Below are 25,332 nucleotides of genomic sequence, written 5' to 3' on the forward strand. Positions count from 1 at the left end.
CTGCCAGAGGGTCTGAGTTCAAATCCCAGCAACCACATGGTGGCTCACAACCATCTGTAATGGGATCCGATGCCCTCTTCTGATATTTCTGAAGACAGCTACAGTATACTAATAAATAAATAAATCTTAAAAAAAAAAAAAAAAAAGAAGACCCACTGCTCTTCTCTTCCTGCAGTGATGGGAAAAGGAAAGACCCACTCCACCATTCTTCCTGCTGCCTACCAGCTGACAGCCGAGCCCAGCAAGGGAAGAGTTAACCTTGGCACAGTGTAATTAACCACAGCTGTGTTCAGGCTTTGATTAATTAATCTCCTGCCGACTACAGCTTCTTTGAGATTCCCTATGGAGTTGCTCCAAAGCACCAGCTGACCCCGTGTCCACTGCAGAGGGATGCTTGCGAAGGGGTTGCTCCAGGCCTGCACACCCTGACTTGTACCTGAGATTCTGGAGATTGGGGGCCGATGTGGCCTGAACAAGGGTCATATTCCATGGCTCAAATCCTTTTCCCCGTTTGTCAGAGGCTGGGAAAGAAGGAAGCCTTGCCAGGACCACGGGAACCTCAGAGGTCATGTCTAGTGATCCATTCAGGCAAAACGTAGGACGTGGCCAGCACTGGGTAGCACTGAACAGCACTGGGGTGCACAGGCCCACAGGGACCTGGGTCAGCATGGGGCGGGGAAGGGTCCAAGGGAGAGAATTGACTGAGGAGGGCACCCAAAGATATGTGTGGATGCTGCTTCCAGACTCGGTGGCTGGAGTAGCTCCCAGAGATTCTGAAGGGAAGGGCATTCAGTAAAAATGGCCACTGGTAATCCAAGCTTTCTTTAGGAGTGTTACAGAACAGAGGGCTTCCTTACAGTAGCTGAAGGTTGTGATGGCACTTCTGCCTCACGTGGTCCATGCCACGAGCCTTACTCTGCCCACTTCTTGAATCTCTAAGGTCACCCTGGCAGGATCTATCTGGAGTCACACGATCACACCTAGGAAGCGCAAGGCCCTGGGTTCGGTCCCCAGCTCCGAAAAAAAGAGCAAAGCACAGGACCCTCGTGTCCATTAATTTGCCTGTATTAGTTTACACTTTTTTAGTTATTTTGATGTCTAAGGTTCAAGAGTCCAACTACATTTTGTCTGGTCTTGTTTGTTTGTTTGGAGACAGGTTTTCTCTAGGTAGCCCTGGCTGTCCTAGAACTCACTCTGTAGACCAGGCTGGCCTTGAACTCACAGAGATCTACCTGCATCTGCCTCCCCAGTGCTAGGATTAAAGTCGTGAGCCACTACATGCAGCTTCTTTTTGTCGTCTGTTTCTTGTTGTTTTTGTTTTTTTTTAACAAAAAAATGTGAGGTAATTGGCAGACTGTTGTATTTTGGTCTCAGTGATGGCAGGACTGAGGCAGCGCCACCGGTTCCATGGCTGGCTGGCTCCCAGATAGGTGACTTGACAGAACATATCCATTACGTGAATGCGCTATCTCTGAAGAATGTTCCAGAAGTCCAAAGGCTGTAATGGCGCATGCTGTAATCCCAGGTTCTGGAGGCTCAGCCACAGAGTAAGAACACGTCTCAGGTAAACACTGAAAGTGGCTTCCGGGTGTCTGTGAGTGTTCACGACACTGGCAGGACCCCCAGTGGGCTTCTGGGATGTCCACCAGCCTCCATGCACATGGCCTCAGGCTGTCCCTCTCTCCCACTGCCCTCAGCTCCTCTCATCCGAAACGTGTGCTGGGCTTTCCGCTCAGCTCCTGGCAGCCCCAGATCTCCCTCAGTCTGGGGACGAGGGCTGAGAGGAGTGCGCAGCCAGGGTAAGGGAAGGGGTGCAGGGCTCTGACCAATTCGGCATCTGGCCCAGGTGGGCAGGAAGCCCCTCCTGGCCCCGCTCTCTGCTCACACATTGCTGGCAGAGGCAGGAAGAGGCTGCTCAGCAGTCCAAACACTGATTTCCTGTCAGAGGCTCCAGGCTGTTTTCTTTAGGATAGTGGCTGAATCCCCAGAGCTGAGCAGGATGGGGGCAGGACACAGGAAGGATTTAGTCAGATCCTCAGCACACACACACACACACCCCTTCATATGCAAACTCATTCTTCACACACACACCCTCCTCTGTGTGTACACCCCTTGCTTCACACACATGTACATGCACACGCAGGAACACACACACCTCTATAGGAATTCCCATTCATATTCACGCTCATTCTCACACACCCCTCCACCCCTTCCTCCCTCTCTCTCTCTCTCTTTCTCTCTCTCTCTCTCTCTCTCTCTCTCTCTCTCTCTCTCTCTCTCTCTCACACACACACACACACACATCTCACACATACACGCGTTCTACGTCGTCACGTGGCATCCCCCGTTCTACATTCCAGAGCCCAGGCTCTGCTACAGAGGTCAGGGTTCAGCCTGCATTCCCATGCCTGCTCTGTCTCCCACCCTTCATCTTCCCCAGGTGCCTCATCCCCTCCAAAAAGCTGGTGGTACAGCCTAGAGCCACCTTCTCCTCAATTGTACTAGAAACCACCCAGAAAAGCCCTGGCTGGGCACCCTTCTCTCTGCCACAATCCTCTGGTGGCACCTACCTTTGCTTAGAGCTGGACAGAGCTGGGTGACACCCTCAGCTGACTCTGCTGTGGGTCACAGAACAAGGCCCTTCCCCTCTCTAGGCCTTGGGCATCCTTTGAGCAAGCGGAAGCTTGGAGGGGGAGGGTACTCTGGAGGTCCAATGGCTGAAGTCAGGGAGCTCCTGCCTCTGCTTTTCTGCGATCTTTGGAGCAGTCCCATGGCCACCCTTGTGAGGTCCCCTCACTCCTGAGCTGTCCATAGCAAGGACACTCGCACTGGCCGGAACCAATGGACCTCGTGTCTAAGAGTTGCTGCGCTGGAGGCAGAGGCTGCTTGTGAGGGTGGATGCTCACACGCCCCTCAGCCCGCCTCTTATTAACCGGCACTTCCGGTTCTTGACCAAAAGTCGAGCACGTGGAGCTTCAGAAGGCCACCACTGGCTCCAGAGCTACTGAAGGGGACAGCTTGAACACCCATACCTATTTGTTGCCATGTCCTGGGCCAATGGACTTGGGGTGGTCTCTGAGGCCATCGGAGCTGCTGCAAACCTATATTGCTGTGCATGGGAGGGGGCGGGAGACGGAGTAGGGCTCCATTGTAACTAGGGAAACTGCATGGCCACAGCAGGAGCTTTGGGGGCAGAGATAGGAGGACTGAGCGATTTTCTGAACACTGGCTTTCCTGGGAAGAGGAGGGTCACAGTCTGGAATGACACCCACGCTACAATACATCAGTGGCTTTACCACCCTGTCCCAACCACCTCTTCCCACAATCCCTACCACCTCTAAACCTGCGTTGGGGGGATAACATCGTCCTTACTGCAGAGGGGTAGGAACTAGGTGTGTGCTGGGGGGGGGGGGGGGTAATTTTCACACATCAGCGGCCCAGTCTCTGTAACCTGAGGACTCCTATAACAAAGAACAGAGCAATTCACTCAGCTGAAGCTCCAGGCCTAGCGCTTGTGCTGATCGTGAAAGACTGTGATTGGCTAGGTCGAAGCCACGTGACATTTGTGGGCGGGTAGGCTTCAAAGGAAGAAAATAATGGGCGCCACAGTCAGGTTGGACCACCATGGCTGGTGCAGGGGATGCGAGCACCAACCCAGTTAGGTGGAGTTGCTGGATTTGAAAGCTCCAACGTAAAACACAGCTCAGAAAGGATGTATATACCTCCAATAATTCAGGGCTCGCGGAGGTGGAAGCTCTCTTCTTTCTCAGGCTCCATAGGATGGAGGTTAGAATAAGGGGCAGACCGATAGGAGAGGCCCCCAGCTCTAGGAGAGAGAGAATGAACAGCATCCACCGAACTAAGACCCCAAAGGTGGCTTCTCCATTCCCAGAGTCCTCTGGGGCATGGTTTGCCGTGGGTCCTTGCTCTGGTGTTGACCAGATGACGGGGGAGACAGATAGTGGAGGGTTATCCCTAGCGGCACCCATAATACCTTCTGAGACCCTCCGTGGCTCAACCACAGGAACAACAACCATCTGACAAGAAAGAAATGCATAGAGCAGGCGCAAGCGCGGGGCGAGATAAAGGGAAGAGACGTTCACACGCAAAGATACAGACACAAGACAAACAGAAAAGAGACAGGGCAGTGGTTGAGAAGGTAAAGTAAGAGTCTGGACACCAGGAGAGGAGTGTGCTGGGGAGACCTGGCCCTCAGCTCCTCCCAAGGTCACTCATCATGAGCTGTGGGGGCAGAGATGCCCCTCAGCCTGGGACCCTCCCAGACTTGGAGCTTCACAGGAACTGGGCAGCTTAGCGTTAATTAGAGGCCCTGGCTAATGGCTCGGAAGATTGGCCAGTTCCAGAGACGCTGATGAATAGAGACCTCGGCGAGATTTATTTCTAATTATCTCATTTGTCTCCCCCCATTACTCTTTATGGCCTGGATTTATGGGACCATTAGGGCCTCCCCTCCCCCGGCCAGGCCAGGCTGAGCATCAGCCTCGGGACACTTCATAATAACAATAAAAATGTGTTCTGTGGTCAGATTGATGGGGGACTCGCATTCTTGTCCTCTTCATCCTTGTCCTTGGGACCCCAGACACCAGCTGCTCTCTTGTCCCTTTCCCTCCGAGGACCAGCGGTACACAGCTCCAGGTCCTCAGCCAACCTGTGGAGTTCAAGCCTGTGGCCTCCTCTGCCTCCCCCTCACTCCAAGCCTCCCTCAGCCCCTCTATAAGACCACATCCCGGAAGCTAAGGACAGTGGTGGGAAAATTGGAGTCCGAAGGCAAAGGGCTCAAAGTTTTCACCAGGAAGTGATATTTAGCAAACAGAAACCCTAACGTGTGTGGGGTTTGTCGTCATCGTTTTGGATTTTGGTTCTTCTTTTCTTTTTATTTACTTATTTTATTTATGAGTACTGTAGCTCAGACACACCAGAAGAGGGTACCAGATTCCTTTACACATGGTTGTGAGCCACCCTGTGGTTGCTGGGAATTGAACTCAGGACCTCTGGAAGAGCAGTCTGTGCTCTTAACTGCTGAGCCATCTCTCCAGCCCTGGTTTTTGGTTTTTCAAGACAGGATTTCTCCACATAGCTCTGGCTGTCCTGGAACTCACTCTGTAGACCAGGCTAGCTTCGAACTCACAGAGATCCCTCTTCCTCTGCCTCTCGAGTGCTGAGATTAAAGGTGTGGGCAGTGTGGTCTAATCTGTATTGTGACCTTGACTAGAAGGAGAGAGGTGATGCCAGTGGTGGTCCTGATTCTCTAGTGTGGCTGCTCTCAGGGTGGGGAAGTCCAGCTTCCTCCACTCAGAGGCAGCTGTCAGCTTCCCATCTCTTAAGGGTGGGAAACACCTGAGTCCTCCTACCCCTCACGTGTTGCCCCTGCAGCTACAAACTGGAGCATCTTTGGGCAAAGCTACCAAGTAGACACACACACTATATTACCTGATTGTGATGAACAAGACAACTTGGAGTCACCCAAACAAAACATGGCACTGCTCACCACTGTCTCCAGGTGGAAAATCTGATGGTCTCATGGTGGCAGAACAGACATACGGGCCAATGTATTGAATTCCACCCAGCAGTGAGGAGGCAGGATGAGGTAAGGCTGCCGTGTGTCTCTGCACACATACAGCATGAGGTCAGGGGGCGCCCATCCCCAGTGTTAAAGTCAGACTCATGGCCACTCATTGCTGCCCTGGTGGGTAGGGCTGGAAGGGACAGGCAGGACTTCTGGAAGGGAGCAGATGTTTGATTTTTTTCCTCTTAGCTACGTTTCTGTTGCTATGCTAAAACCCCCTGATCACGACAAATTGTAGAAGAAAAACTGTTTCCCTCATGGTTGCAGAGGACTAAGAAGTCAGTCATGCCAAGGAAGCATGGCAGCACGCGGCAGGCATGGCGGCTGCGGCAGGGGGTTGAGAGGTCACATCTTGAGCCGCAAGGAAAGCAGAAAGCAAACTGGAAGTGGCACACGTCTTAAACTCTCAAAGCTCACCTCTAAGGACGTGTTTTCCCAACAATGGCAAACCTGTGGACCTCCAAACAGCTACAGATAAAATGTTCAAATGTCTGACACTGAACTCGGGTCCTCCTTTCCTTCCTTCCTCTTCCCTTCCCTCCCCTTCCTCTTCCCTTCCCTCCCCTTCCTCTTCCCTTCTCCCTTTCCTCTTCCTGCCCCTTCCCTCCCCCTTCCCTTCTCCCTTTCCTCTTCCTGCCCCTTCCCTCCCCTTCCCTCACCTCTCCCCCCAACCCTTTCCTTCTCCCTCCTTTGCCACTTCCCAGCCCCTATCTTGTCTTCCTTCACAAGAGATCTCTGAGAGCTGAGACAGGATGCCTCTGAGGATAAGCCTTACTTCCGGGTTCTCTCTGTCTCTGCAGGCAGCCCAGAGCCTTCTAAGCAGTGTGAGAAGGCAGCGTCCTGCTACATCTTACCGCTTGCTGTATTTCTGGGACTTGGGTGAGATCACATGGGGAGTTGGGGGGAGCAGGGCACTGCAGAGAAGAAAAATCTTTCCAGAAAGAAGAGGGAATTCAACAGGCAGTGGTGGTGCAGGCCTTTCATCCTGGTGCTCAGGAAGCAGAGGCAGGCAGATCTCTGTGAGTTCACAGCCAGCCTGGTCTACAGAGCTAGTTCTAGGAAATCCAGAGCTACACAGAGGAATCAAAAACCTGGAGAGTCGGGTTCAATGGTTAAGAGCACTGACTGCTCTTCCAGAGGTCTGAGTTCAATTCCCAGCACCCACATGGTGGCTCACAGCCATCTGTAAAGGGATCTGATGCCCTCTGCTGGTGTGTCTGAAGACAGCTACAGGGTATTCATATACATTAAATAAATTAAAAAAAAAAAAAACTAGGAGGGGCAAGCAGGGAGGACCCATCACTGTCTTTGCTAATTTATTGCTCATTAACCTTGCTTTAAACCATGGCTTCACTCAGGAATTTACACACAGTAGAGTGCTCTGGGCGTGGCTCAGGGTCACACAGGTAGATTCAGTCAGGATGGTAGCCCAGGGCTCTGGGATGTAGCTTGGCTGATGGAACCCTTGCCTAACATGCATGAAGTTATCGGTTTCTTCCACAGTGTTACATGAACTGGGAATGGCATCGCACGCCTCCCTCAGCACCACTTGGGAGATAGAGGCAGGAGAATCAGAAGTTCAAGGCCATCCTTTGCTACAAGGCAAACTTTAGACTAGCCTGTGTGATCTGAGAACCTGTCTTAGAGGACAATGCCTAGTGACTTATCTATTGCTATGATAAGACGCCGTGACCAAGCCCATGGTTCCAGAGGGTTAGAGCGCATCACTGTCATGGTGGTGGAGAGCAGGGCCGGAGACAGGCAGGCATGGTGTTGGAGCAGCAGTGGAGAGCTTACATCTTGACCCACAACCACAAAGCAGAGACATCTAACTGGGGGTGGTTTGGACACACACGCTTCCTAGTCCTTCTCAAATAGTTTTACCACTGGGGAACCAAGTATTCAAGTATATGAGTTCATGGGGGCCATTTTTATTCAGTTACCCCTTGGTAATAGATGATGATGATATGATGACAATGATGACAGTGGTGGTGGCAATGGTGGTATGATCTCTTGTCATCTTGATGGGACTAGAGGACCTACTTCCAAGGTGACTGGGTGATTTGAATAAGGATGCCCCCCCATAGACTCAAGTTTGAATGCTTGGCTCAGGGAGTGGCACTATTAGAAGGTGTGGCCTTGTTGGAGTACGCCACTGTGGGGTAGGCTTTGAGGTCTCATATACTGTTGCTGTGGTCATGGTGTCTCTTCACAGCAATAAAACCCTAAGACAGTGGACCACTCCTGTGGCTAGAAGTCAGTACGGACTATAACAAGAGTCCTCAGACCCTTGTACCACCCTGCTGCAGGATATTTTGTTGGTGGTAGTGGTTGTTTTGTTTGTTTGTTTGTTTGTTTGCTCTTTTGGTTTTTTTCTCCCCTAGTTGTGCTAGAACTTGCTTTTACAAAACTTACAGCCAGACTGGCCTCCAACTCAGGAATCCTCCTGCCTCTGTCTCCTCAAGTGCTGGGATTAAAGGCATGCACACCACTCTGGGCATGCTGCAGGGGTGTTTGAGCGGTCTCACTCACTGAACCCAGCTTCCTCAGAGCTAATGATCCATTTCAGCCAAACAGGGGTCTCAATAGCCTGGAAGTCTGAGTCACCCTACTCACCTCCGAAGACATGGAAAGGGTGCAACTCAGTGAACCAGGAAAACTAGACTCAGTGGGGTTCACCTGGAACACCAGCTGCCCTGATTCACGAGGGATCAGGCTACAAAGCCCCCACTTCTTCTCACACATTTGCTGGTGTAGGGAGCTCCTAGGCTATGCTGCGTGCTTCAGTGCTCCACATCTCGGGAATTGTCCCCTTTTTACTGATGAGGAAACCAACCTGCAAAGTCAGCTAACCTCTTCCTCCTCTTCCTCCTCTTCCTCCTCCTCCTCCCCCCCCCTCCTCCTCCTCCTCCTCCTCTTCCTCCCCCTCTTTCTTCTTCTTCACCCAAGACCTTGGGAATGCTAGGCAAATGCTCTACCACTGAGCTGTGCCCACACCCCTTTTTTTACACCATTTATTTTGAGACAACGTCTCTCCAAATTATCTATGCTAGCCTTAAGCTTGCTTGGCAGGCTCTGAAGTTTCAATTCCCTTGTAGCAGCCTAAGTGGCTTCTATCACTAACCTGTAACATCTTGGCCCAGCAACCTTTTCTAAGTAACATCTCCAGTAGGATATCCCACAAAGCCTGCTCCCTAGGTCTCCTGAGCATAGCTCACTCTGTAACATTGTTTCCTAGTGAGCCCTGTCTTGGGAGTCCAAGCTCGGAGTGCTGACTTGGCCTTTCTGTTCACTTGGACACTTGCTACCTGTAACTGATGATGCCCCGTCCATCGAAGCAGTGTGTGCTCCTGTTCCTTTCTCCCCATGTAAATTCAGGGAGGAGACTGGACTCCGCTCCTGCAGTCTCACAGCCCCAGGCTCCTTATAACTCATTCTCTGCCACGATTCTTGTTCTCGTGGTCCAGTACAGTGACACCCACATTCCAGGCAGCAAATGGAGAGAAGACAGAAATGAGAGCCAAGGCTTATGCCAAGATTCCCTTTAAAAAAAAGATTCCTGAGAGCTACTGAAACATCTGCAGCTTCCCATTGGCTGGGATGCTGCCACCAGTCACAGTTAGCTGCACAAGAGGCTGGGAGTGTAATCTTCCTTCTGGGTGGCCATGCGCTTGGCCAAAATGTCTAATAATGGAAAAAATGAGCTGGAGTGTGGCTTAGTGGAGAGTGCCTGCTTACTGTGCATGAGGTCTCAGGTTCAATCCCTAGATCAGAGAAAGTGGGAAAAGGGGGAGGAAAAAGAGGAGGGGGGATATGATAGGGAAGAGTGAAGGGGAAAGGAAAGAGAGAAAGAGATGAGGAGGGAGCAGAGAAAGGTTAGAAAGAAAAAGAAATGTAAAATGACTGTTCCAGGTCCTTCCATTCTTTCTGTATGCATGTGCCTGCGTGCAAACCCACAAATGTGTATGTGCATGCATGTATGTGTTTAATGCGTCTGAGTGTTTTTCCTGAATGTACGTGTACCACATGCATTCCCAGTGCCCTCAGACCAGACGAGGATGTCATATCCCATGGAACTGGCGCTAGGAACTGAACTCAGGTTCTCTGTGAGAGCAGGAAGTGCTCTTACCCGCTAAGCCATTTTTCCAGCTCCACCTATGCTGTTAATGAATAGACTTCTCTAGCAGACAACCCTGAGAGCAGGCCCGCACTGCAGGGCAGGAAGCATGGCTGATCTAAGCCAGCCACTCCCCTCCCCTGACCCTTGCCAGCGATTGGTTTAGAAATGGGCCAATGAAGCATGAGGATCATCAGCCGAAGCCCCAAGGACGTGGGCAGGGGCATTCTCGTTTCTGAGGGGCACTCAGTACTTGTCTGCTCTCTGCCTATAACCCTGAACGCTAACCTTTGCTTTGCTTATCAAGCCCAGAGCCTTGTACATACTAGGCAACCGTGCTGACACTGAAGAGCTCACCTGCGCCATGAAGGAGCCCTGTCTGGGAAGTTGAGACAGCTCCCTGAGGAGGAGGCCAGAGTGAAAAAAGAGGCATGTCCCTCTGCTCCTGCAGCTGGATATGGCAGAGCATGCCGACAACTCCAGCCCTTGGGAGACGAGACAGAGGCAACAGATCAGTGAGAGTTTAAAGGTCAGCCTGTCATACACATTGACTTTGAGCCAAGGCTATATAATTGGACCCTCACTCAAAGACAGCAGTCAAAGTCTCCTAATGTCATGTCTGCCCTGAAATGGAACGCCCTCTGAACTTTCTGGTGTGTGAGTGTGTGTGTGTGTGTGTGTGTGTGTGTGTGTGTGTGTGTGTGCGTGTGTGGATGTGAGTCTGTGCAGAGGTGGAGGTTAAAGGACAATCTCGGGTACTACACACCTTGTTAATGTTTCTTTTTTCCCCCTCAGAGCTAAGAATTGAACCTGGGACTTTGTGCTTTCTGTGCAAGAACTCTCCCCTTGAGCTAAATACCCAGCACCACTAGCCACGTGTTTGTTGTTGTTGTTTTGTCTTGTTTTATTTTATTTTGCTTCAGTTTTGATTTTTCAGACAGGGTTTCTCTGGGTAGCTCTGGCTGTCCTGAAACTCAATAGACCAGCCTGGCCTCAAAGACATCTGCCTCCTGGGGCTAAGGGCATGTTCCCACCACCTCAGCCACCATGTTGTTTGTGAAACAGTGTTTCTAGTTGGCTTGGAGCTCACCAGGTAGGTTATAGCGGCTAGTCAGCAAACCCCAGCTTTGTCCTTCTCCAAAACTCCCAAAGACTGAGGTGGTGCAGTGATTGGCTTAATCCTGGAGGGGGGAGGGGCACAAGCTAATATAAAATACCTACAAACAACATGCATAATAAAATATCTGTTCACCAAACATATAAATGTATTAACCACTTTTTCTTGTAGCTGGAAGCACATAGCTGACAAGACGAACTTCAGGGAAAGAGGGTTTGCTTTGGCTCACAGACTGAGGGATCAAGTCTGTCCCAGCTGGAGGACATGGCAGCCAGGTGCTCCTCAGGATGGGAGCTTATACTGGCCACTTACCTCTCCACAGAACAGGAAACTGGAAACACTCGCACAAAATAAAAACAAATAGATCTTTTTAAAAAAAAATCTTGAAGCACATTTAAAAGCATTTTTTTCCTGTGTGTGTTTTGCCTGTGCTTATACAGGTGCATCACAGGCTGCAGTACCCAAAGAAGGCAGAAGAGGGCAGAAGACCTGGAACTTGAGGTACAGATGGTTGTAGGTGCTGGGAACTGAACCCTGGTCCTTTTGCAGTGAGAGCTCTGAACCTCAGAGCCATCTCTCCAGTACCTTCGATCACAATATTGATCATTGTAGGGCGAATTCTCTTATTTACATAACTCGGTATCTCAGTTTTCTTGCTTATAAAGTAGGGACAGTGATGCCTTTACCATTAAATCTCTGTCACTATGTCCGCGTGCGTGCGTGCGTGCGTGCGTGCGTGCGTGCGTGTGTGTGTGTGTGACTGAAACTGACTGTCTTACTGAAAGCTGAATGGACACATGGGTGTTAAAGAGGCACAGCTGCATGTCCCTACACCCTCATGGTGTTGGTTGATGGCTATAAAGAAACGATCAGCTCCCAGCTCAGAACTCAGGGACAGGGAGAAAGCAGAACAGCCTGGGTATTACTAGTCTGCTCCCTGGACAAAGCTACAACCACCACCACCACCATCACCACCACCACGGGCAGAGCAAACCAAAATGTTGAGGCATCATACCCTCCCCTGCCTTCCTGCTGCCAGGATTACTGGTCACTAATTACTTTGCAAACTAGAAAATCTACCAGGACCCCAGTTAGGTACCCAAAGATATAATTGCTCCCTAATTAGAAAAAGTTGTCAAACGGGAACAATTATATCTGTTCTTCATTCTGTCTCCCCCTCAAGCCAAATCTCTCTGCTTCTCCTCCCTCAGTGGAGCCGTCTCCTGTGGGTTGGGGGAGGGAGGATGGTGGAGGCCCATGGCAATCACGATCAGTAGTCTGAGCCTCTGAAGTGGGCTTCCACGCCCAGGGACCCCTGCACTTAGTGGTTTACTCTGGGGCCATTTCAGAAACAGAACACGGGGCGTAGGCTTGTCAGTCATTCCTGTAGCTCTAAGTGGAGGCCCCAGCCTGCATCCAGAAAGTGCTCAGAAGTGATTTTCTGGGCTACAAAGATCACTGGACCTGAGACAGCTGACATTTGGCTCAAGAAATTTGGAGTTAAGAGGAAACTCCACAGGCCGGGAGATGGAGCTCTGCTGATTCGGTGTTCGGCCAGCATTTAGGAAGCTGCGGGTTCAATCCCCAACACTCCAGAAACTGGGGTGGGGGTGCTGTGTGGTGGGGCGCTGTGTTACACTTCTGCACTGAGCACAGGGACGTGGAAACAGGGGGATCAGGAGTTCAGAGATCCTCTGCTCCATACTGAGTTTAAGGCCAGACTGGGCTACGTGAGACCATCTCAAAACAAACAAACACAATCAGAAACAAAACAAAGGCTGCTGTGAGAGTCTAGTCGGGCTGAAGTATTGGGAGGCTACAGGGATGCAGTCAAAGCTGAGGCTGCTGGCTTTGAAGGACCGAAAAGGCCTCTCTCTGACCTGGAGGAATGTGGGCTTCCCCCAGTGAGCACAGGGCAGTCAGCTAGCTGAGAAGTCACTCCCAGCCACACTGAGAACTGAGGGGCTGCAGGCCAGGCTGCCGGGGCCTGGATGAGCCTGAAAGCCTCGCAGCAGACAGAGAAGGCCAAGGGGTGTGTGAGCAGGTGAAGCTCAATGGCTAGTGCTAGCCTTTGTCACGTCCAGCAGACGCCATCCTCAACGGACCTTCACACTTTGGTTGGATTTCTAGCACCCATATGGCTGCTCACAACCAGCTGTCACTCCAGTTTTGCAGGTCAGAAAACTTCTGGCCTCTTCAGGTACCAGGCATGAACAATGTGTTACATAGTGCAAGTGAAAATTAATTAATTGATTCATATCATACAGATTCACACATGTAGATATACATGTGTATATATGTATAAATGCATACATATAGCCATGCACATATACACACATATATACACGTATATACACATATATTTAAAAATTGGACACCTGGAATGCTAAGTGCAAAAATAACAGATAAAATTCACTTCTGTGGCTGGAGAGATGGCTCAAAGGCTAAGAGCAATGACTGAACTTCCTGAGTTTAATTCCCAGCAACCACATGGTGGCTCACGACCATCTGTAATGGAATCTGATGCCCTCTTCTGGTGTGTCTGAAGACAGCGACAGTGTGCTCACATACCCAAAATAAAATAAATAATTCTTTATTTATTAAAGAATTTCTGGCTGTTTTGAGAGAGGATCTCATACAGTCTAGGCTAACCCCTTAACTGACTAGGAGGGCAAGGATGACCTCAAGTCACTTTTGTGTGCATGGGCCCACACATGAGAATGTGTGTGTGTGTGTGTGCACATATGTGCATATATGTGTGTGTGCATATGTGCGTGTGTGATATGTGTGTGGTGTGTGTGCATGTCTGTGCGTGTGCATGTGTGTGATGTGTGTGTGTATTTCCATCTGGGGGTGTGTGTGTGCATGTGTGTGCATTGTGTGTGTGTGAGATGCGCGTGTGCATGTGTGTGTGTGTGATGTGCGTGTGTATTTCCATCTGGGGTGTGTGGGCATGCATGCATGCCACTGTGTGGATTGCCTGTGTGCACTTGTGGAGACCTGAAGCTGATGGCTTGTGTCTTTTATTGCTCTTCTCTTTGCTGACGTCATCTCTCGCTTGAAGCCACAGCAAGGCACCTGCTAGATGGTCTAGCCTGCTTGACCTAGGCACCCCCTCTCTGCCGCACCTGCCCAGCTTTTGTGTACACTCATGGCTTCCAAACCCTGGTCCTGAGGCAGGTTTGACAAGCCTTTACCCAGAGAGCCATTTCAGTCTCACCTTTGAGTGCTGGGGTCACAGGCATGTACCACACCTGCTGTGTGTGCTGCTGGGATGGGAGAGCCTTGTATACACTGGGCAAACTTTTCCCTAACTGCTATATCCCCAGCCCTCTTTGTGGCTCTTCCCTCTGCCTCCGGATTTAACCATCCTTCTGTTGTGGCTTCTTATCAGGGACACCCACCACACCTTCCTCTGTTACTCAGCCCAGACCTGATGGTTAGGTTCAGAGCAGTCCTGATGGCTGTGTCTCCTGCTGTAAAGAGGCAGTAGGCAGGGCAGCCTGAGGCATACTGGATGAAAAGGAAACACGTGGAGGCACTTGTCACACACTGGCTTTTCCTCTTCTTGCTCTGTCCCCAGGCAGGAGTAGAACATTTTATCACACCAACACAAAACCCGATATCCATCGGCAGTCACTGCCTTCAACTCCCCTCCCTGACACCCTGGACATCGATCTGCTTCCAGTGTCGCAGGAGTGTCATGTGATCTGTGTAATTCACAGGACCCTAGTCTTCCCTGCACCCTGAGGTCCTCCCTCCCTTTCCTCAATATCCCTACTCCCTGGCAGATGTATCCGATCAGAGTTTGAAGTTCATGGAGGCTGGTGTCAATGTATCCGATCAGAGAGTGAAGGCTTCTCTGACTGAGGAGATGTTTATCTGAGAGGCCTGAATAAGAAGGGCCGCCATCATCAGAGAGAAAGAGCAAGAGCTGAGGATGCATCTGGCTCCTTGGGTGAGAACCAAGCTCTGCTTCCACAGTCATGGCAGGTCTTGGGGTCTGACAGGCTAGGTCCCCCCACTTAACTGGATTGTGGCCTCGAGTGGATTACTTAAGCTTTCTGAGTACCTATTTCCCTGCAGTCCACGGAAAAGTACCCAGTGGTTATCACAAAGCAACTTTAAAGAATGGGGTGTGAACTATGTGTTTCAGGGTGAATCTGGAATGGGGTATAGTAACTTAAGGGCACTTAGCAGAGTTGTCCTCACAGACGCTGGAGCGTGGGGAGAGCCTCAGATGGCCCCAGGGTCTCTATGGCCAAGGTCACTGAGCGGAGGTATACAAGAGGCCTAAGTCACAGATCCCAGGACTGGAAGGGTCACCAGAGGAAGTGGGGTTCTCCCCATCCCATACCTGATGCCCTTCCTTGCATCTACCACACCATACCCACATTTTTATTCCAGAAGCTTCTTGCATGAGGGTCTTCCTGGCTTCTCGAAGAGGGGACTAATTAAACCTGAATTGACACAGCACTAATTAGCTTCTTAATTACACGGAACCACATGATTAGAAGCACAGCAGACACTAATTGTTCATTAGAAAGCAGCCCTTCCCTCTCCCCTTTCCCAGGCCCTCTGCCCACTGACAACAGTAGCCCACCCCAGCCTAGCCCCACCCCAGAGGATACCTGGGGATAACTCACTGTCCCAGTCTGGATCCAGGTGCCCTCTACCACAGCAAATACATGTGCCCCCCTCAGTTGATGGTGGGGGTGGACATTCAGGGGGGTGTTTTTATTAATAGGGTTATTTTTCCTTCTGAGACAGAGTCTCATGTAGCCCAGGCGGACCTCAAGGCCTCATGTAGCCAAGGATAACCTTGAACTCCTGATACTCCTACCTCTACCTCCCAAATACTAGCTCCACAGGTATGGCCCACCATTCCCCGTTTATTTGGTGCTGGGGATAGAACCTAGGACTTCAGGACCTCATGCATGCAACAGAACCACATCCACAGCCATCTTTTGTTTTTTGTTTTGTTTTGTTTTTTAAATTTTTGTTTTGTTTTTGAAGTGGAGTTTCTCTGTGAAACCCTGGCTGTCCTAGAACTCCATCTCAGTAGACCATGATGGTCTTGAACTCCGAGAGATCCATCTGGCCCTGTCACAGGGTGCTGGGGTGAAAGGCGTGTGCCACCATGCCAGACATTTTTTTAAGAGACAAAATTTCATGTCTGTCAGGCTGATAGCCCAGAATGAACTTGAATTTCTGCTCTTTCTGCCTTTTCCTCAAGAGTTGGATTTACAGATGAGTTCCACCATCCCTGCTTCCATTCATAAATTTTTGTTGTTGTTGTTGTTGTTGTTGTTGTTGTGTGTGTGTGTGTTTAACTTCAAGGTGACGCAAAAGAAATCATATGCAGTAAAAAAAACAGACTTATAGCATTGACATCTGACCTGTCCCTGAACTAGTAACTCAAAGATCGGTACTCAAAGTTTGGTGTGGTAGTCTAGCCTTTAATCCCAGCACTCAGGAGGTCGAGGCAGGGGAATGTATGAGTTTGAGGGTAGCCTGGTCTACATACTGAGTTCTGGAACAGCCAAGGCTACATAGAGAGAGACCCTGTCTCAAAAAACTGTAAGAAGAAGAACAACAGGAAGGAAAAGAAAAATGAAACAAAAAAGAGGAAGAAAACAATCGGTGCCCACCTATGCCGGCTAGTTTTTATGTCAACTGGACACAGGTGAGGATCATCTGGGACGAGGGAGCCTCACCTGAGAGAATCCAGCTGCCATTTGGCCTATGGGCAAATGTGTGGGGCATTTTCCTGACTAATAAGTGATGTGGGAGGGCCCAGCCCACATTGCACGGTGCCGCCCCTGGACAGGCAGTTCTGGATAGTACAAAAATTCAGCTGGGGGCTGGAGAGATGGCTCAGTGGTTAAGAGCACCGACTGCTCTTCCAGAGGTCCTGAGTTCAAATCCCAGCAACCACATGGTGGCTCACAACCATCTGTAATGAGATCCGATGCCCTCTTCTGGTATGTCTGAAGACAGCTACAGTGTACTCATATATAATAAATGAATAAATAAAATTTAAAAAAAAATTCAGCTGGGCATGCTGGTGTACTTGGGAGGCAAAGGCGGGTGGCTCTCTGTGAGTTCAAGGCCAGCCTGGTCTATGTAATGAGTTCTAAGGCAGCCAACCAGGACAACACAGACAGACCTTGCTGAAAGCAAGCAAGCAAGCAAGCAAGCAAGAAAGAAAGAAAGAAAGAAAGGAAGAAAGAAAGAGAGAGAGAGAGAGAAAGGAAGGGAGAAAGAAAGGAAGGAAGGAAGAGAGAGAGAAAGAGAGAGAGAGAGAAAGAAAGGAAGGAAGGAAGAAAGGAAGGAATGAAAAGAAAGAAAACAGGCAGGCAGGGAGGGAGGGAGGAAGGGAGGGAGGAAAAAGGAAGAAAGAAAAGTTAGCTGAGCTGTATGTGAGGAACAAGCCTCCATGGCCTCTGCATCAGCTCCTGCCTCCAGGTTCCTGCCCTGCTTGCATTTCTGTCCTGATTCCTTCCATGATGAACTCTGAGCATTCTCTGGGATATTTCTCCAAGATATCACCTCCTCCTTCTGAGACTCGGCCCCCAGATTTGTGGCCTCTTTGGGCCTGCTTAGATTCTTGGATGTGCCCACAGGACCCTAAATTGCCCTGCTCATGGCATGATAGCAGGAATACTATTGGCCCTACATATATAATGGGTGGCCCTCCATCTTGCCTCCCCCAAACACTCTCAGCTGCCCCCCCCATTGCTCTGGTGTGACCACCCACCTGGGTCCAGGTCACAGCTGAGTAGCACAGGAGGGTGCTGGTTCACAGACAAGCTGGTTATAGATGATCCCAAACCTCCTTCTTCCTTGAGGACCTCCCTGACCACCCAGCCTTAGGAGGGTGCCCCATCTCTGCCTTCACATCCTGGAGAGCACCCTTTGCCAGGACACAAACCTCTCCACACACTTACCGGGGTTGTGCCAGGCACCATGTGCGTTGTACCTATAAACTCATGAACCCTGTCTACACCCAGATGCCCTTATCACCCATTTTACAGACAAGAAAAACTGAGGCATGAATAGCTGAATGACTGCACATTTTGATAGTGCTAGACAGAGATCCCAGGCAGTCGGAATGAGTCCATGCTTTCAACCATCATATTAGACCCTGTGAGGGGCAGGATACCCGCAGGACAAGAGCCTGTGAACTTTGTGAAGTCTCCCATTTTATTGGCAGATCCTCTTTTCTTGTTTGCTTTTTAAAAATGATTTATGTAGGGTTGAGGATTTAGCTCAGTGGTAGAGCACTTGCCTAGCAGCTCCGAAAAAAAGAAAAAATGATTTATGTAATTTATGTGCATGGGTGTTTCGCCTACATATGCATTACCTGTGTGCCTGGTGCCCACCAAGGTCAGAAGACGATATCTGATCCCCTGGAAATGGAGTTATGGATGGGTGCAGCCACCCCATGGGTGCTAGGAGCTGAGCCTGGGTTAAGAGTATGGACTATATTCTTGTAGAGAACCAGAGTTCAGTTTCCGGCACCACATCTGGTCATTCATAACTTCCTGTAACTCCAGCTCCAGGAGATCCAGCGCCCCCTTCTGGACCTGCACTCACGTGTGGACACATACACGCATGCAGAATCACATTTTTCAAGTGTAGCATCGAGGGTCTGGAAAAATGAGTCGGTGAAAGGCTTGGGTGCTCTTCCGTAGAACGCAAGTTCAATTCCCAGCACCTAAGTGGCCACTCACAACCATCTGTGACTCCAGTTCCAGGAGATCCGATGCCTTCTGCTGACCTCCCTGGGCACAGGACATGTATAATGCAGGTGGATGTTCAGGCAAAGCATGCAGACATAGAAAATAAAATAAATAAACCCATAAAGAAATATACTGTGTCTGAAAGAGACGGGGGAGGGAGAGAGAGGAAAGAGATATGAGGAGAGGGGGAGAGTTACTTGGGAAGATGAACGCTCCTAGATGCAAAACACAGTAGGTGCTCAGTGCGCACACTATCTGAGAAGGCAATTTTGTGTGGGTTTGCAATTGCCTATGCACGGACATTCATGTGCTCAGAGGCAGTGTAACGGGCAAAGCTATGTGCATGGCTCCTTGTGCAGGGCACACTGGGAATGTGCCCAGGCTCTGGGGACCAACACTCAAGGCTAAGCAGTGTCCAATGGCATGACTGTGGGCTTCTGACACAGCATGTGTCAGACAGAGGCTGTCCCCAAGACCCTCATTCTAGGTGGTGCTGGAGTCGAGGCGGCCTGGCTGGGCACAGGGGGTATCCCTGGCTGTCAGTCCATGGTGGGTAGGGGGCGTCCCAGCCCAGTAGTGATTGAGCCTCTGCTCTCCCACCAGGCCTGCCAAAATAGAGCAAGACAGGGTGTAATTACCAGCACTTACCGTGGCCATTACCCCCCTCGCTGCTGCGTGTGACACACGACCCGTCAGCTCAGCATTTGCACCATTAAGGGGCCTCATTAGCATCCCCGCTCTGAAGCAAAATTACCCTCACTGCTCACTTCAAGATGTCATCAATTTTAATTTAGGGCCCAAAGATAGTACAATGGGAAGGCTCTCCCTGGCCTGCCGCACACCGCACACCAAGCGAGCCAGAGGGGGAGGGGTTCTGGGGGAGCCAGGCCATGGAGGGCATTGAGGGAGAGGGACAGAAGCAGGCAGAAGAAAAGACGGAGTCAAGGAAAAAGTCCGTCTCCCCCAACAAAGAACTCACCTCATCTAGAGCTTCCACTGGTGCCCCCTTAAAAGAGAATGGAGGTGAGGCAGTGACCCTCCCAGGATGTCAAGAAAGTTAAGAGCAAAGTTTAGCTCTCCCTTATTCCCATCTTAATTCCTACAGCAGCCTGAATAGTTATATATTGCAATCTCCATCACGAAGCAAGCTGTGGCAGAGCCCACCATTAAGTGCGGGTCTCATTGGCTTTGCTGTTTCTGGCCTTCCACCTAGATGCTGTGGCCCAGTGGAACAAAAAGTCTTAGTCAACACATCTGGGACATGGGTTGGCAGAGGCAGCCATACCCGGCCTCGTGCCAAGCCCCATTGGCAGGGGCCCTCACTTGGTCTGCACATTCAGACCTCTCTGCACAACTGGTGTCCATACTTGGTGTTCCCTTCCTCCTCCTGCAGGGGGAGCACTCCTGTCAGCCTGGTCCCTGGAGACTCAGCTCACTGTCACCACTCACCTGTCTCTCCCTCACCCCTCCCAACACCCCCCCCCCCCGTTGTATGTAGTTCACAGAGTCAGTCTAGCCCTCTATCCAAGGATATCCAGCTAGGGTCAGCACCCAGTGACCGCTCAGCAGTTCCCTGGTGATGCCCCTCTAGCCGCAGACTCCCATTCTCCACTGCTCTGGGAAGACTAACTGGGGCTCCAGAATGACTGTCAGCCTTTCTCCCAAGGAACAAAATGATGTTCTATGAAGGTTTGTTCAAAGACTGTATGACAAATGTGGCCATGCTCCGGTCTCCCCAGGACAGAAAATTTAGCTTCTTTTCACCAGCCCTGCAGCCACATGGGCACGCTCCACACCCCATAATAGTTTCCTGACAGGAAGATCAAATGCCACACTGGCACTTCCCCAATGGAGGGTTGGTTGTCCAGACTGCTCGGCTTAAAGGATGGATGGGGGGAATGGTGTTTCCAACCAGCTCTGCCCAGCTGTCCTCAGCCAGCATGCTCACTTAAGATCTCATAGTCCATGGGCCTCAGTTTCCCTAAGTGTAAGGGAGAGTCCTCTAAGTCACTGTGGTATGGGGCTTGGTACCAAGAGCAGGGAGCAGGCTGGGAGCGTAGGCTGAGGAGCAGGACAGAGCCAATCACCACACCTGCAGGAGCCCCTGTGAGCATTCTGCCTCCTCCCAGCCCCCACCTGGCTGGCTGAGAGGAGAGTGGAGGGCCCCAGTCGCCAAGCCTGTGACAGGGTCCTCACAGCAGCCAGCTCACACAAGACAGATCGTTGCCTTAATCACTCTGGAAAAGAACCCCAAGCCGATATAATATTATAATTAATTAATTCACTAAAAAGGTATTAAATTTCTCTCCCCCCTGTGGATATCATCTGAATTCATTGACCTTTAGAAAAATCACCCTCTAATTGTAACCAGGTCCAAAAGCATTTGCGGCCCATCCCTTTTACATTAATAATATCTTCCAGGACCTGGCTCTGGCTGCTTAAATATTGTATAAATTCCACTGCCCCTTTCAGAAAAGGCAGCAAAGAAGCGATGAGTCCAGAGGAGAGCAGAAGGGAACAGGACCATGGGTCTGACACCCTGGAAGCCAGAAGGGCATTAAGGGGGCTCTTTCCAGCTCAGAGGGCTCAAAGGGCAGGGGAGAGACAGGCCTTGAGTGGGGGAGGGGACAGGTGTTCCTGAAGTTAGGGATACAAGTGTGTCTATGTGCACACCACAGTGTCGCACACCCTCAGCTTGTTAAAAGCTACAAAGTAGCAAGTGAAGAATTCAACTGACAAAGAGGACAAGGGGTGGGGATGCCAAGCAGGACATCCTGAGGTCGCAGTGTCCCTGTAGATCACAGGTAGCCACTCTTGGAAATCCAGAATTGGCAACTGGGGAAGCTGGTGTGGACAGAGAGACAGACAGTCACAGGAACTTGGGGTCAAGGGCGTGGGGTGTTATGCGTAAGCCCAATTCTGCCCACTCAGCTCCTTCCTGGGGTCCTCCCACATGGGACCCAAGGAAGCTATGACTGCTAGGACCTCATCCCCTGCACCCTAATAGTTTGTCCCCAAGGTCTAAAGGGGACTCCCTCACTGGAAGGGTCAGAGGGGCCATCTCTGATTCACAGCACACTTTGCAGTCGGTCTTGTTGAGATTTTCCCCTGCAGAAGTCCTGTCTGGAAAGGATACCCACCATTTAAGGGGGAAGAACACAGTCCCCTTATTTAAGTGACTGTCATAACCCCCAGCCTGACTCCCTTGTAACCACAGGCCAGGGTCTAGCCAACCAGTCTCAGATACACTTTTCCCGATGGCTTGAACTGCTGGAGGCAGCACCTGGCTTGGGTTTAGTCACAGAGGTGGACATCAGGCAGGATGGAAGTCACCCAGGCTGTGTGAACTAACCAGTCTTAAGACTGGCTCCCCGGACTGCTGTTGCCTAGGTGAGTGCGCCCTCGTGTGGACAGAACCCTACTCACACCCTGGTCTTGACCCAGTGCCCAGGCAGCAAGCAGGCTGCAAACTAAAGGAATTCCAGACCTTGGTGACAGGTAGCTCTGGGTGGTCTTGAGGGTTTATATGAGGAAGTAGAAGGCAGTTTTCCACCTCAGTCCCAAGGACGATAGAAATGTCAGATCCATCAACACCTGAAGTGCTGGCCCCAGACCCCACGAACCCCAAATTCTGGTCTCCAGTTGACCTCAGCCAGAGTTCGGGGTTTAGCCCATGGGTCTCATGAGGGTAAGTCCCAGGCAATGGAGTAGGACCCCAAACTGGAAGGAGATATACCCAGGCTAACTCAGGCTCTCCAAGGTCATCCACAGCGGCATCCGACCTTGAGACTAACCCTTCAGCTCAGCTAGCCTCCTGCCGTCTCCACCACACCATTTGACTGCCTTTCTTTGAACATTAATTGTTCCAATGTTGATTTGATCTCTTGTTCTTCGAAGAGGAGAGAAATTTTTAAATTCTTTTTAATTGGCTCCTTTGGCCTTTTAGGGCCCTTAGAGGGAGAAGTCATTTTGGTCCCTGGCAAAAAAAGCCTTGAAAATTGGGGAACTAAGCAAAACCTACAGAGACCCTGCCCTGGTTACCTCCCCATCCAGGGAAAGAGTCTAGCACCCCAGAACCTAGAGCAAAGTGCTCCCTGAACCCCACTAGCGAATGGTGCCAGATGGGAAAGGAGGTGAACCCTAAGCTTTGACTTCCAGTCAGGGTCCTGTGCTCTCATCTGTTCCAAAACTGGTTCAAACGGGTCCATTTCCCAGAGCCATTAAGGGATACAGCCTGGTCTCCAGCTGGACTGTAGCTACCCACACAGGGAAGAATGTCGAGGGCCTCACTAGAACACCGGCCAGCCAGAGCAACATACCCTAGGGAAGACACCCGCTGAGGGCGGATCTGCCCACACCCACCACCATAGCTGTTCAGACCACAGCTGGAGGCCTGCGACCAGACCAGCATGGCTGCAGCGCCACCATGTGGCCACAGTGAGGCAATGCCCCCAGCCCCACGCTGTCAAAGTTGTTTCTTTGGCCTGGGAATCCAGAATCTCCTCCAGATCCTTCATGGAGCACTTGATCCAGGAAGGGATCCACTGGGCTGATTCCCCTCCTGTTGTGGGCTGAGGACGCACCGCAGAACCAGGACAACATACTACAAAGCACAGTGTTTACTAAAGGCACAAAGTGGGAGGTCTGGGGGTGGGAGTGCTCACCACCCTGAACCCAGACTCCTCTTCTGGCCACCCCACCCTCATACCACCAGGGGAGAGCTGTTAGCACCAAATGGGGGTGGGTGCCCACTTGTGGGGAAATTCAGGCTGGGGGGACAGGCTGGGTGCCATCTAGTCCCAGGAAGGCAGGCCTGGGCACCCCCAGACCAGCTGCTGCCTCAGAGGTACTTGTACCCCCTTCTCCAAAATGCCCTTCATGGGAAAGCCCAGGCTCAGAAGAGAGGGGCTCCCCTAGCAGGGTTTCTTCTTATTTCTCTTCTGCCTCACCCCTGTCCTTCCCCATCATAGGACTGCCGCCAGAGGAGGGGGCCCGAAGCCGAGGGGAGAGCTTTCCAGCCCCGTCGACTGCCAGGCAGGCACTAAGTCCAAACAGGGGTGGGGGGGAGCAACCAAGGGGAAGGAGAGAGGCAGCTACTTCACACCAAGTGCAGCCTGAAGGATGGGAGGGCTCTGCCCAGTCCTCCCAGCTCCCAGGCAGCCCTGCTCCTTGGCACGGGGGCAGCCAGGGTCACAGAACGTCGCCCTCCTCCATGCTGAAGCTGCTTCGCCGGCTGCTAGCCTTGGAGGCCTCAGGAGACATGGTAGAAAAGAGGGGATCAGAGGCCAGGGGGAGCAAGGAGTCATCTAGGAGCATTAAGTCCAGATCCTTCTTGGACAGGTTGGGGAAAGGGGAGCCATGCTCTGTCCCCAGGGGATCAGGGTAGCCTGCGGGCCCCTCATCGCCCCCACCCCCAAAGCTCAGGCCATGGCTGAAGTCCAGGTGATGGAACGGAGACTGTGGCTGGGCGGCTGAGGGCAGCGGGGCCTGGGGTGGGAGAGCCGGCATGGGCTCAGGGTCAGGGACCTCGGACCCCAGCATCAGGGTCTCCCCTGGGTTATCTTCACTGGGCAGCTCTTGCTTCACCACCTGTTGGGCCAGCTCGGCCATATTCACACCGGACGGTGAGGTGGTGGGAAGACCGTGCACGCGTGCCTGCATCTCCAGCTCCTGTTTGGGTTGGATGCAATGATGAGATATACACATGATACCAGCCCCAGGCTAGCCCTCCATACACATAATGGCAGCACAGGCTAGCCCTCCCGGTAACCCACCGCACCACTCGCCCTCCCTATCTCCTGTGACAATATCTCAGCTGGAGGAACAGAAAGCAGCGTGAGTCTAGAGCAAGAGCTCTCCAGGCTGCAAGTTAGAGCTGGTCAGCGGCTTGTGGAGTTGCCACAGCACACCTTGGCCAGCGCTTGCTTTCTCACTCTCGCTCTCGCTCTCTCTCTCTCTCTCTCTCAAATTTTTAGAGGCGGCAGGAATGGAAATGGTCAAGATGCATTGCGTGAATTAAGGGTGAGCTCTCATCCGCCAAAGTTCAGTTTTCCTAGGTGGAGAAGTGACTTCTATCACCCACCATGAGCAATTCAGGTTTAAAACCTGTGGTCCTAGCATACTTTGTTTACGGTAGTGGTCTCTACCCCTTTAACAACATCCACCTCCCAAAATGTTTACATTACAATTCATAAGTATAGTAAAACTAATTATGAAGTAGCAATGAAAATAATTTTATGGCTGGGGGTCACCACAACACGAGGGACTGTATTAAAGGGTTACAGCATTAGGACGTTTCAGAACCACCCGTGAAGAGGAACGGCCTTGGGTGGTTCTCATACAGCCAGGAACTGAATTGCAGTTCTGGAAGGTTCCTGACCTGCTCAGGTCTTAGTTCTTAAGCCTGCCCAGCGATTCCCAGTGCTGCCTCCCAGACTCCCAGGGCGGGGGAGTTAGTCCTGAGTCCCTCAGGTTAGGCACAGTGTGCATGCAGCATTGCCCAAGGATATGTGAACAGAGCCAGGCACGGTGGCACTGGCCTGTAATCCCAGCACTTGGGAGGCGGAGGCAGGAGACCTGGCGTTTCCAGCACTGTCTGCTCTACAAAGAAAAATCCTGCCTCTCAATAACAATTTTTTTAAATGTGGGCCAACACATGGCTATATGATTTTAAGAGTTAGACCTCCTGGGTATGGGAGGCAGAGGCAGGAGAATCTCTGTGAGTCTGAGGCCAGTCTGGTCTACAGAGCTAATTCTAGGACAGCCA

The 25,332-nt window shown here is 51.2% G+C and overlaps 1 protein-coding gene and 1 long non-coding RNA gene across 9 annotated transcripts in view; both read right to left on the reverse strand.

The window, feature by feature from the left end:
- Positions 1–1,343: 1,343 nt before the first annotated feature.
- LOC148003618 (uncharacterized) lies at positions 1,344–2,861 on the reverse strand. The gene is made up of 2 exons (XR_015629936.1): positions 2,571–2,861; positions 1,344–1,990 (listed from the first exon to the last, which is right to left on the reverse strand). It is a non-coding gene; the product is annotated as an uncharacterized LOC148003618 (long non-coding RNA).
- Positions 2,862–23,167: 20,306 nt separating this feature from the next.
- The window catches only part of Tfeb (transcription factor EB), a 54,679-nt gene continuing 52,514 nt past the window's right edge, over positions 23,168–25,332 (reverse strand). For 6 of the 8 annotated variants that reach the window (XM_087565790.1, XM_087565788.1, XM_087565791.1 and 3 more), the window contains one exon: positions 23,171–24,236. In XM_087565790.1, the coding sequence (XP_087421916.1) occupies positions 23,757–24,236 (480 nt within the window). In that variant the 3' untranslated portion in view covers positions 23,171–23,756. Of the gene's footprint in view, positions 24,237–25,332 lie in introns of all 8 variants that reach the window. The other 2 variants (NM_001432203.1, NM_001025707.2) reach the window with 1 other exon arrangement.

Source organism: Rattus norvegicus, chromosome 9 (genome assembly GCF_021556685.1).
Source record: "Rattus norvegicus strain SHRSP/BbbUtx chromosome 9, alternate assembly SHRSP_T2T, whole genome shotgun sequence".
Classification (NCBI taxonomy): domain Eukaryota; kingdom Metazoa; phylum Chordata; class Mammalia; order Rodentia; family Muridae; genus Rattus; species Rattus norvegicus.